The sequence below is a fragment of the Scyliorhinus canicula genome, chromosome 16 (assembly GCF_902713615.1).
Source record: "Scyliorhinus canicula chromosome 16, sScyCan1.1, whole genome shotgun sequence".
NCBI classification, from domain to species: Eukaryota; Metazoa; Chordata; class Chondrichthyes; order Carcharhiniformes; family Scyliorhinidae; genus Scyliorhinus; species Scyliorhinus canicula.
The window spans coordinates 106,890,762-106,904,074 of NC_052161.1; the positions used below are offsets into that span (position 1 = coordinate 106,890,762).

Here is a 13,313-nt window from a genome sequence, read left to right on the forward strand (position 1 = left end):
TTTTATTCCAGTAGTAAAGGGCAGGACAAGCTTGTTTTCCTTGAAATATAGATGCAGCTTCATTTTTTCAGTCTTTTATTGAATTGAAAAGCAAATAGCTAGCCACCAATTTTTCAAATTGCTGTTTTTCAACTTGAAAAAAAGATAGGCATTCATTCCCACTGTGCATTTCCGCAAAAATCCAGCTAGACCGGGCCCCGGCTAAACCAGGGGCTTTTTTTAGCTCACCAGGCTAAATCGCTGGCTTTTAAAGCAGACCAAGCAGGCCAGCAGCACGGTTCGATTCCCGTACCAGCCTCCCCGGACAGGCGCCGGAATGTGGCGACTAGGGGCTTTCCACAGTAACTTCATTGAAGCCTACTCGTGACAATAAGCGATTTTCATTTTTTTTTCATTTTCAGACCGAGAAAGCATTGGCTTAAACTAGAGGGAAACACATCAAGGAGAATAAAGAAAAATGGGTAGATAAATAGATAGAAATTCATGCACAGGAAACGAGGAAAGGGGGTGTGGAGTTTGAGTGTGACGATGATGTGGGGTGAATGATGATATAAAGGTCTGCAGAGTCGATGAGTGAAGGGGATGCAGAGTGAGTGAGCGAAGGAGATGCGGGGCAGAAGAGTGATGGGCTGTGGAGCCGGAGAGTGATGGGGATGTGAAGTCAGAGAGCGAAGGTGATGTGGAGTCGGAGAGCGAAGGGGATGTGGTCTGCCTAGTTTACAGACTGAAATTTACAAATGGGACCTTATTTGACCATGAATATGGCAGAAGAGTGAGCTTGGAGCTCAATCGCCACTTGAATTACTGTAAACTTTGAAAACATGGGTGACTAATCCCAAACACTCATTCGGTATCACTTCCAGTATTTTACGTTCCTACCAAGTGGACTTTGCTGCTGACTGAAAGATTCTATTAGCTGGGGCATAAAAGGAATCTTCTTTAGAAACTTCGTGTCAACATCATGCAGTCTCAGGTAAAGTAGAGAAATTAGATCCCGGGCCAAACTCAGCTCATTCTGTACAAATATATGCATTTCAGCACCAACACCAGAACAGTGGGCTCAAAGCATGAGTGTAATTCTATTTCTTTGCACTAATTTTCCTGCATCCGTTAAATGTGAAGTTAGGGTCAATTCTGTGCTATGGAGCCATGCACATACTATGGTGGACGAGCCACCTTATAGAACTGCTGCAATTTTTGAGGTTTATACACCCAGTGATGCAGAGAGGGTGTTCCAAGATTTTAACCCAGCAATGGTGAAAGAACAGCAAGTGAGGATTTTGTGTGACTTGGAGGAGAACTTGCAGGTGGTGGTGTTCTGTGTGTCTGCTGCTCGTCCTTCTCGATAAGAGCTTGCAAATTTTGATGGCACTGTTAAAGGAGCCTGAGCAAGTTGTTGCACTGCATCTTGCAAATGGCATTTACTGCTGCCACTAAGTGTTGGTGGTGGATGGAGTGTATGTTTAAACTGGTGGATGGAGTATTAAGCTAGTGGCGTGCTTTGTCCTAGATGGAATTGAGCTCCCTGAATGTTACTGGAACTGCAAGCACACAAGTGTACTGCATCCTATCACTCTCCTGACTTGTGCCTTGTAGATGGTGGGCAGGCTTTGGGGAGTTATTTGCTAAAGAATTCCCAGCATCTGAGCTGCTTTTGTGACCACAGTATTTATGTGGCTCAGCCATCATGTGGCTTCCGGACAATGGTAATACCCAGGACTTAGCTAGTAGGGGATCTCAGCAACTGCTCTGGTCAGTTACCATCCAAAACCTGAATGTTGGTGATAGTGAGGAAGGAAGTCGTAAACTTAAGGAAGAGTTTGATGGGGCTTGTCAACTGGGCAAAAAAGTGAAAAATCAAATTCACTCCAAAGTGCGAGATAGTGCATCTGGTAAGGGAGGGCAAATAAGGTAAGAGAACATACAATATATGGCAGGATACTGCAAAGTGTCGAGGAACAGAGGGACCTGGAATGCAGGTCCACTGAACTCTGAAGATAGCAGGACAGGTTCAAAAGGATTTTAGGAAATCAGAGTGCTGCATATAATTCTGCTCACCGTGTTACAGAAAGGCTGTGATTACAGTAGGGAGGACACAAGGAAGATTTATGAGGATGTTCCCAGGACTGGAGGATTTAAACTCTGAAGAATGATTGGATAGGCCAGGGTTGTTTTCTTTGTACTTTGGCTCAGGAGAGATATAATTGAGGCGTATAAAATTACGAGTGGATAGCAGGAAGTCAATAACCATGGGATAGGGCTAAAGTAATTGTTAGATGGATCAGAGAGGAGATAAGAATTGTTTTCATCTTTAGGGTGGTAGGGATCTGGAACTTGCTGCCTGAAAGGCAGGAAACCCCATAAGATTGAAGTCTGTAACCTACAAAGCTGACAGGAAAGTTGGACTGGGCTGAATAGATATTTTTTGACTGGAAAAGACATGGTAGGCCAAATAGTTTATTTCTGTGGAATTCTGATTCTATGGCAGCAAATGTGTTTGCAAAGCATTGTTAAAAATAACTTGGTCACAGGTTTTCTCTCCCACTTTTAAGTTTTGGGGTTTTACAGAGAGCAGAAAAAAAAAGGAGGCAGCAAGGTGGAAGCAGATAGCATAGAAAAAAGTTACAAACATATTCAATCATAACACAGAAAAAGGCCATCTGATCCATTAAGCCTGCCCCATAATTATCATGTTTGAGGCATCAAGGTGAGAAGCTTTTTAACTCCTTGCCCAAAACCCATCCCTCGTTGGCCTTGTCCAAACACCCCACAGACATATATTTTAGAGACTAATTTTGTATTCATCATATGAAATATTAGGTTAGTGCTTTGCCATTGTGGAACTGAGCCATTGGGGTTGGGTTTGGCTATGACTGTGTTCTTGTCTTACCTGAAGGTAAGCACTGAGCACCTCCTGGCTTCACCAGCTCAGAGTTTCTGCTGATGGCTTTGCAAATCTTACACAGATTTCCAATTTCTTGGAATAAGTCAAAACTCTCATCATAGATGACACTGCCCTTTCAGGAGAGAAATAGAGAGGGAGAGAAAAACGGGTGAAAAAGAATATGTCACATTTAACATCAAACATTTTCTTACATCACCTATGAAAGCTACTTCATATATTCTGTGAACACAGGATAACATCATCCAGGACAAAGTAGCCCATTTGATTGGCATCCCATCCAGCACTATTCTCTCTCTCCACAACTGGTGCATAATGGCTACAGTGCGTACCATTTACAAAATGCAATTCAGCAACAGTACCTTCCAAATGTGTGACTTCCACTACTATGTAATGGGCAACAGATGCACGAGAACACCACCACCTGCAACTTCCTCTCCAAGCCATGCACCATCCTGACTTGGAATAATTTCACCATTTCTTCACTGTAACTGGGTGAAAAACCTGGAACTCCCTTCCTAACAGCACTGTAGATGTACCTACACCACAGAGGGCTCAGAGGTTCATGAAGGTAGCTCACCACCCACCAGCTTCTCAAGGACATTTGGGTGAGCTGCAAATGCTGGCCTCATCAGTGACGCCTAGAATAAACAAAATCTACCAAAGGAATGAAAGCTTTTTAATGACCAACTAATTTCACTATAATTAATCAGGGATATAGTTGATTCCATTCCCAATGTTTTTCAGCCATTTTTTAAGAACTCACATTTGCAGTACATTGCTACAATAAAAATAAATCACTTTGGGGATGTGGGCATTGTTATTTAGGGGCATTGTTATTTAGGCCAGTATTTATTACTTGCCCTGGAGAAGGTGGTGATGAACCTCCTTCATGAACCACTGCACTGTGGCGAATGTGCCTCTCTGCACTGCTATCAGGATTTTGATTTTCACTGCGAGTTTCAGGATTTTTACCGAGTGAGGATGAAGAAACAGCAATGTTTAACCAAGACAAAATTATGCTTAACTTGGAAGCCTGGCAGTGATGGTATTCCTGTGCACTGATGCCCTTGTCCTTCCAAGCAGCAGAGATTTTGGACTTGGTACTATTTCTTTGCACAATCAGTGCCCAATCTCAGACAGGTCACTGTTGGAGGCTTTCTACAGAAGTGTAGAGATTGTTAGGAATTGGAAAATATCATGGAATACAAATACCCCCATTCCTTTCTCATATATAATTCCCATCTTCCTGCAATGGAGACAGAAAAATAAATTGAGAGCTACTGTGGGGAAAAATCTCCCACAGAAAAGAAGTCTTATCCTTAAAAAAAAATCACTGCAAATCATTGCAGCTTTTGTGATACTTAGGCAAGACAACTTTGCAACAGGTCACTGGATAAGGAAAGCTACAATTAATAGTTGTAAAAAGGTGACACAAAAAAAAAAATCACCCTGCAAAGCATTGTAGCTTTTGTGATACTTTGGCAAGACAACTTTGTAACAGGTCACTGGATAAGGAAAGCTACAATCAATAGATGTAAAAAGGTGACACAAATCAGTTATATACCATATCTCCTATCACATGATTATCTTGCTTTCTTGTACGATTCACTCCCAGAATCCCAAACACAACGAAGACCATGGCACCTGTATCCACCAGAGGACGCACTGCTGGCTTCCCACAGCCATCATTCATGCAGGGATTGAAGTCAGAGGTTGGAGTCTCCTCAACATTCGAGACTGAGAAAACTGAATAAAAGAACAACATTAAACATGGACATTATCAACAATGGCAATCTAAAACCAGCCATAGCAAAATACTTTAAGGTGATATTCTTTCATCTGCACCTTCTATCCATCCCCTTCTCAGTACTGGAAGTAACATTTTCAATTACCATGTCCCTGTACTTCATCACTTTTTCACTCTGCTTCACTTTGTCAGATTCCTTGTTTCAAGTGTATTTAAAAACCTGCTTCTTTGACTGTGTCTTTCGTTTCTCACTCTTTACTCCTCCATCTGTTACTCATTATTCACTTCTGCTACTTGTAACACTCTTCAAGATGCTCCTTATGAAAGATGTAGTCGAGGAGGGTTGGGTAGCAGGAACATATCCAATTGTGTTGCACACATTTTAGGAAATGCCTGGCTTTTATTTGATGCCTCCTCCGTTGATGAGGTCATCAGCAGCCCTCCATTTTATGGACTCCCTGCCATTCACAGTGTCTCACATCCGAGGCTGGACCCAGACAGACCTGCAGTTGTCCTGCATCAAACACATCATACTGTATGGAACTCAACACCCTTGCCCTGCCAGGGGATTTGAAGACGTACACTTCCAAGATACAGGAATTGAGTATCGAGGATGGCATCATCTTATGGGGAACATACATCATGGTTCCGGAGGAAGGATGAAATTTGCTCATGCAGGACCTCCACAATGAACACCCTGGGGTGTCAAAGATGAAGATGCTGGCCGGCAGTTATGTGCGGTGGCCAGGTGTTGATGCAGACATAGAAAAGGCGATGCTACTTGAACTATGGGAATGGCCAGTGCGACCATGGCCTCGCCTCCATTTTGACTTTGTGGGACCTTTCTAGAGGGCAATATTCTTGATCATCATCGATGCACACTCAAAGTGGATGGAGGTCCATAGGAAGCAGTCGACGCCTGCTCGGGCCACTATTGAAAGGTTGCATCAAACGTTCAGCACACACAGAATACCTGAGGTGCTCGTTTCCGACAACAGGACAGCATTCGCAAGTACGGAATTTGGGTCGTTTATGTCCATGAACGGTATCTGTCATGTACAGACGGTCCCGTATCACCTGGCATCAAATGAACTAGCGGAGCGGGTGATTCAAATATTTAAACTAGGGATAAAAAGAAGCAGATCCCGGGTTCATGGGAGTGTCGACTGGCACGCTTCTAGAGTTGCATGACACCAAATACCACGACGGGAGTCGCACTGACCGAGCTGTTGATGGGTCACTGTCTCTGCACCTGTCTGAGTTTGGTCATCCCAGACATTGTGGGAAAGTCTGCATGGACAAGACAAAACCGAGGCGGACGCAGTCTGGCGTGCCTGTTGCACACTTTCACCCCACGGAGATCTTGTGCATGTCCAGAATTTCTGTGAAAGGGCTGCATGGATCCCGGGCGTCGTGTTGGCACAGACTGGGCCGGTTTCATATAGGGTACGGCCACTGAATCCAATTGGTATGTGAACCCATCAACGTGGCCGTATTGCCGACGTGCCAGACCCAGATCCAGAGACCCCGATACGAAACCCTCTCCTGCCTTTGTTGCCGCCACTGCGTCCGCTCCCTCCGCTGCCCAGAGTGGTGCCAGCCATCAAGAGTCAAAACACAGAGGCCAAATACCCCGAGATGCTGGACGAAGTTCCACCCAGCTCTGATTTGGAATCGGGCATGGATATTTTATCCCGGCAGAGCCCGTCGTGCCAGGATCTACGGCCAAGTTGGCCCCGTCTGCACTGTCCACGCGGTTCCTTGTGTAAGTGCAGCTCCCCGGTCAGGTATAAGCCTCCAGAGGCCACGCAGATGATTCCCAAAAGCCATACCCAGGCTAAGAAGCTGTTGGTGTCAGAAAACTGGCATGAACGTGACCCTGGACGTGTTGGAGGGAGAGGAGCTATAACCCCATGGAGGTCAGGCAATAAGGACAATCCCATTCCCCGTGACTTCCTCAGAATATGAACTTCACTGGCAACGGGGGTGGGGCATCCCCTTAAGAAGTGGAGCACTCACTAGTATAAAAACCTTGACCTGGGTGTGGGTCAGAAAGAGAGAGACCCTTCGGGGAGCGAAGAGTGTGACTGCGTTATAAATTACCTTGTTCATCATTCTCTACCCGCTACTTCATGCGTGTTGATATGGCAGATTCAACAGCGATAAAATCCTAAACAGTTTGAAGTTGTGAAAAGTTTTCTTCACAGGCTTGCTTCGGTACTTTGAACACAGACTTTCTCCTGGGATTTCCCTTAATTCTAATTTTTGCTTGTTTGCTTGACTTAAAAGGAAACTATGCAACTGATTGTTCTTCTTAAAGTCCTCTTCCTTGTCTCCTGCATCCTCACTTCCAATAGTATGTGAAGTTCATGGACATCTTTGTCACTTAAGACTGAGACCATCATTCAGCTACTCTACTGCTTCCCACCCTTGCTCTAACACACTGGTTCAACTAATTTCAAAGGGTTCCTGAGTCCTTGGCTCTGAACTCACACAGAAACATACACCTGAATGTTATGCTCCCACAGGGGGGGGGGGGGGGGGGGGAGGGAGAGAGAGAGAGAGAAAGAGAGAGAGAGAGAGAGAGAGAGAGAGAGAGAGAAAGAAGAGAGCGTGAAATGGCATGGGCGGGATTCCCTCTGAGATCCCAGTCGCCACAACCAGGAGGGAACTTTAGAGTGGGGTTGGAAGTGCTCCGTATGGGAAATCCACCTTGGTCCTATTTATGGCCCTGAAGTGGTCTAATCCCCAATAATCCAAATCCCCCCCTTGTGACACCCCAGGGCATCCCATGCGCACCTCCCCGGGACCCCTTGCACTTATATTCATACTGGCTCCTGACGCTTCATCCCAAGTGAAGTTGAAGAACTGTCAGCCAAGCTGATTGACTGGCAATTTTCCAAGACTCCTTCCAAGTGTGGACGGAAGTGCTGCCTGCTTTAAAATCTATGCCCCACATTTGTATGGACCAGTACTGAACGCCGTCCGGCTGCACCCTCCCTGGAGAGGCCGGTAGATCTCAGGAGGCTGGTAGATACTAGGTAAACTCGCCTAAGTAAGTTTAAGGCCTAAAGTCATTTGGCCACGCCCATTTTGGGCGGGGTTCTGATTCCGACGCCTCGCGAAATCTAGGTAGATCTTGCGAGGCATTAAGGCTGCCAGTAATACAGTGACAAGAATTATAAGCAGCACTCTAGTTGTGGCATAACTAGTGTTTGAAATAGTTCCAGCATAATCCTCTTATATCCTATGCACTGACTAATAAATGTAAGTATCAACCCTCCAAACCATGTTACCTTTCTGTTCTGCCCCAAAGTGAAGAAAATGCAAGCCGACAGGGAGAAGGACTTGGAGTGGGACAAGCTTCTTGCTTCTTGCAGAAAGCCATCAAAGGCTTGATGGGCTGAATGGCCTTTCTTTGCATTGTAACTGTTCTGCGCCTCTTGTGATATGAAAATTGCTTATGTGATTAATAGGAAGAAAGGTGTAGACTGTAAACTGGCAAAATAGTGGAGAAAATCTGGAGAAGAATGAAGTAATGCATTTGGTAAAGGCAAATAAAAGCAAAGGCCGTTAAATAGTTGGATACCGAGAAGTTGTGGAGGAACAGAGGGACCTTGGAATGCATGTGCATAGATGCTCAGCCAATTCCTTTGTGAAAGCTATTAGTTAATATACCTCTACCCCTCTTCCAGGCAATGCATTCCAGACGGTAACCACACACTGCATGTAAAATTGGATCATAGAATCTAGGCAGTGCAGAAGGAGGCCATTCGGCCCTTCGAGTCTGCACCCACCCTCCAAAAGAGCACCCTACCCAGGTCCAATACCCCACGATATCCCTGTAACCCCGTAACTCCACCAAACGTTTGGACATTTAGGGGAAATTTAGTATGACCAATCTACCTAACCTGCACATCTTTGAACTTTTGTGAGGAAACTGGAGCACCCAGAGGAAACCCACGCAAACACGTGAAGAATATGCAAACTCCACACAGACACCATTCCCTCATGTCGCCTTTAGCTTTTTTGCAAATCAATTTTGCAATTGAGGGGGCCTCACGGTAGCATGGTGGTTAGCATCAATGCTTCACAGCTCCAGGGTCCCAGGTTCGATTCCCGGCTGGGTCACTGTCTGTGTGGAGTCTGCACGTCCTCCCCGTGTGTGCGTGGGCTTCCTCCGGGTGCTCCGGTTTCCTCCCACAGTCCAAAGATGTGCGGGTTAGGTGGATTGGCCATGCTAAATTGCCCGCAGTGTAAGGTTAATGGGGGGGATTGTTGGGTTACGGGTATACGGGTTACGTGGGTTTAAGTAGGGTGATCATTGCTCGGCACAACATCGAGGGCCGAAGGGCCTGTTCTGTGCTGTACTGTTCTATGTTCTAATTCCATTCTGTGTCCTCTGGTTCTCAACACTTATGTAATGTGAACAGTTTCTCCCTCTTTACTCTATCCAGAACCCTCATGATTTTAAACACCTCTATCAAATCTTCTCACAATCCCCTCTTCTTTGAAGAGAACGATTCCAACTTTTCCTGTATATTCATGGGGCTGAAGTCCGTTATCCCTGTAACTATTCTCAGAAATATTTTCTGCACCCTTTCCAAAGCCTTCACATCCTTCCTAAAGTGTGGTGACAGAATTGGATTCAATGCTTCATTTGAGGCTGAACTCTATTTACGAAGCTTAAGATTCCATGTGCCTTTTTAACTACTTTCTCAACCTGCCCGGCCACCTTTAACAGTTTGTACACAAACACTCTCCTGTCTTCCTGCTCTTGCACCATCTTTAGAATTATACTCTTCAGTTTATCTTGCCTCTCCTCATTCTTTCTACCAAAATATACCACTTCGCACTTCTCTGTGTTAAATTACAACTGTCACATGTCTGCCCATTTCACTAGCCTGTCTATGTCTTCTTGAAGACTTATCCTTTTCACAGTTCACCATATACCTAAGTTTGTCTCAACTTCAAATTTTGAAATTATACCTGTACACATTCCCAAATCTAAGTCATTAAAAATGTCAAGAAAAGCAGTTTTAATAGTACTGAGTCCTGGGCATTATGCACTTTCCTCCAGTCCAAAAGTAACTGTTCACCTCTACTTTCCCTTTAGCCAACTTCATATTCATGCTACCATTTTCCCTTTTATTCTATGGGCTTCAACTTTGCTGACAAGGCTATTATGTGATACTTTTGGAAGTCCACATACATCATATCAATCGCATTACCCTCATCAACCCTGTCTGTTACCTCATCAAAACATTCAAAAAAGTTAGCTAAGCACAACTTGCCTTCAACAAATTCATCCTGATGATAATGGAGACCTTGCTCAAAAAGGCAGAGCAGGGTACTGAATATTCCTGGATACCAGTGGTCGGGAAAGATATGGGCGGGATTCTCCCACAATGGGGCTACGTCACCATGCCAGTGTCAAAACGTGGGCATTTCACTCTGGACTTTCCTTTAGAGAAGTACAGAGTGATTTTCCTACCTGCAGGGGCTAGCAGGGCCCGGAGTGCTTCTCGCAGCTCTGGCTGCGGATACGGAGCCCTGCACTTCCAGTCAGGAGTCCGCGCATCCGCAAGGCGCCGGCCTGTGGCGGCCGCCCTGTGAGAAATGGCGGGCTCACACTGCGGACCATGATGGACAAAGTAGGTCCCCCAGAGACCGCGTGCGCCCGTAGATCGGTGCCGTCCGATAGCTTGCCTGGCCGTCTGTGAGGCCCCACCCCCGTGAAGGATCATCCCCGGCCCCAACCAGGGCGGCCGCGGACTGAGTCTCCGCTTGGAGAAACCGGCCCAAGGAAGGGAAAAAGACAAAGAGTAACAATATTAATTAAAAATAATATAATAATAATAATCGCTTATTGCCGCTAATCGGGACGAGGAGGCCGTGGTCCTCGTGGGGAAGATGGAGATGCACGAGGCACTTCATAAAAAGTGGCAAGACCGCTTGGAGGAGCTGGACTTTCGCACGAGGCGGAAGAATTTGAGGATCCTGGGCCTGGCGGAGGGGTCGGATCTTCCATCCTATGTGGCCATGATGCTGAATTCGTTGATGGGGGCGGGGTCCTTCCATCTGCCCCTGGAGCTTGAGGGAGCCCACAGAGTGCTGGCCAGGCGGCCTAAGGCGAATGAACCCCCGCGGGCGGTGCTGGTGCAGTTCCATCGGTTCAGTGACTGGGAGTATGTGCTGCGCTGGGCCAAGAAGGAGAGGAGCAGCAAGTGGGAGAACTCGGTAGTGCGAATCTACCAGGACTGGAGTGTGGAGGTGGCTAAGCGGCGGGCCGGGTTTAACCGGACGAAAGCAGTGCTGCATAACAAGCAGGTTAAATTTGGAATGCTGCAGCCTGCGCATCCGTGGGTAACATATAAGGACCGGCATTACTACTTCGAGTCCCCGGAGGAGGCGTGGGCCTTTATGCAGGCGGAGAAGCTGGACTCGAACTAGGGTTTGGGGGCTGCGGGATCTTGTATACTACGGTTGTTGCTGTTTTTGCAGTTGCTGTTTTCGTAATTTAGATATGCGTTTTTTATGCTGGTTCTTGCTCTGTTTCCGGGTGGTTCTGTTGGGTATGGTTTTGTGTTATGTGGGGAATGTTGGGGGTTTGTTTTTTTTTTCTGTACGGGGCTGGGGGATGGGGTGGAGCTGGAATTTGGGAGCTGTGTCAGAAAGGTGGGGTGGGGCAGTGTGAAAGCGTGGGCCTTCCTCTGGTTTCCCGCGCTTTGGGGCAGGAGGGGTGGAGCTGGCGGTGGGGGCGCGGTCTCTACTGGGCTGAAGCGGTGCCAAGGAGTGGCAGGAGGGGGGATGACCCCATGTCGGGAGGGGCCGGGTTTTGGCGGGAGTTGCTGGGGTCAGCAGAAGTCAGCTGACTCACGGAAGTACCATGGAGGGTGCGTCGTGTCTAGGAGGGGTCCTAGCCTGGGGGGTGGGGGGGGGGGGGGGGGGGGGGGGGGGGTGGATACCAGGTTGCTGCTGGACTGGCCAGGAAGGAGCTGGTGTGGGCTGGGGGGGTAGGGGAGAGGCGCTATCGTCATGGGGAACGGGTCGGACGGGGTGTGCTGGCCTGGGGCGAGCAGTCGATGAGCTATGGCTAGTCGGCGGGGGAGGGGGGGCGGGGTGCCCTCTGATCCGGCTGATCACCTGGAACGTGAGGGGGCTGAATGGGCCGGTTAAGCGGGCTAGGGTATTTTCTCAACGATAGAAGCTATTTGGTTCAAGTTAAAAAATAAGATGTCATTACAGCACTGGGTGCATTCTATAGATCACCAACTAGTGGGGAAGACACAAGAGAATCAAATTGCAGGGAAATTACGAAGGTGTAAGAAATATAAAGTAGAGTGACATTGAAGGTTTTCAATTATCACAGAATTGTTATACCACAGGAGGAGGCCATCCAGCTCATCATGTCTGCACTGGATCTCCAGATGAGCATTCTGAGTTACTGCTATTCTCCTGCCTGTTCCCCATACCCTTGCACATTCTATTCAAATAATTGTCTAATGCCCTCTTAAATGCTTCATTTGAACCTTCCACTCCACCACACTTCCAGGTAGTGCATTCCAGACCCAAAGCACTTGTGTGAAAAAGCTTTTCTCACATCATGTTTGCTTCTTTTGCAAGTTACTTTAAATCTGTGCCCTCTGATTCCCGATCCTTTTATGAGTGGGAAAAGCTTCTCCCAATTTACTCTCTCCAATCCACTCATGATTTTGAATACCTCTTTCAAATTTCCTGTTAGCTTTCTTCTCTTGAAGGAGAACAGTCCAACCGTTTTCAATCTATCCTCATAACTGACATTTCTCTTCCATAGTGTTACAATCCAAGTTGATGTTACTATTGGGCAGTCAGGTCCCAGATTGGAACCCTGGCTCAATAGATAGTAATTTTTATTTTTTGTTTAGAGACATGGACAAACGAGGTCGCAGAATTGATGATTAACTTTTAGCAAACGAATAAAACCTTTCTTAAGGCGTACAAAAGGCATCTCGACAAATACATGGATAGGATGGGTATAGTGGGATGCGGTATGAGGAAGTGCTGAGGGTTTTGGCCAAGGGTGGCATCATGACCGGTACAGGCTTGGAGGGCCTGTTCCTGTGCTGTTGTTTTTTGTTCGTAAACAAGAAAAACTATAATACACTACTCCTTTACCCCAGGTATACCTTTACATGTATAGATTTGTAGGAATAACACAAATTACAACATACATTTTGTTCCAGTAACTACACAGTTCATGTAAACCAAATGGTGAAATATGGTCTGAAACAAAGTAACAGATGCAACTTCTGTGATTTCTCATCAAATCCCCTCAGATGCTTGTATTGTGAGCCAACTGGTTAAACTGGAACTCTTACTTCCACATGAGTTTTCAAATGCCACTCTCGAAGAACATAAATTGAAATTTTCACCCACGTAAGGTTTTTTCTCAGATGCCTTCACCAAGGATCCAACATCAAACATTTCAACTTCTCCTCTCCAAATTCCTCTCCCCTGGATTGCTATATGCATTCAAGTTTCTATTCAATGTCCCAGAAACCCAGCCATGCCATTCGAACACCACTGCATCTCAGGCTGTATTAAGGTGTCACCAAACTTATGATTACTTCATATGCCTGGCTGTCGCAAGCTGACTTCACCAGGTCTGCAACTTGCAGC

At 46.3% G+C, this 13,313-nt stretch overlaps 1 protein-coding gene across 7 annotated transcripts in view; it reads right to left on the reverse strand.

Moving 5' to 3' along the window:
- disp3 (dispatched RND transporter family member 3) overlaps positions 1-13,313 on the reverse strand; it is a 717,999-nt gene that overhangs the window by 66,149 nt on the left and 638,537 nt on the right. For all 7 annotated transcript variants that reach the window (XM_038821800.1, XM_038821802.1, XM_038821804.1 and 4 more), the window contains 2 exons: positions 4,470-4,651; positions 2,891-3,017 (listed from right to left, as the gene is read on the reverse strand). In XM_038821800.1, the coding sequence (XP_038677728.1) occupies positions 2,891-3,017; positions 4,470-4,651 (309 nt within the window). The remainder of the gene's footprint in view (positions 1-2,890; positions 3,018-4,469; positions 4,652-13,313) is intronic.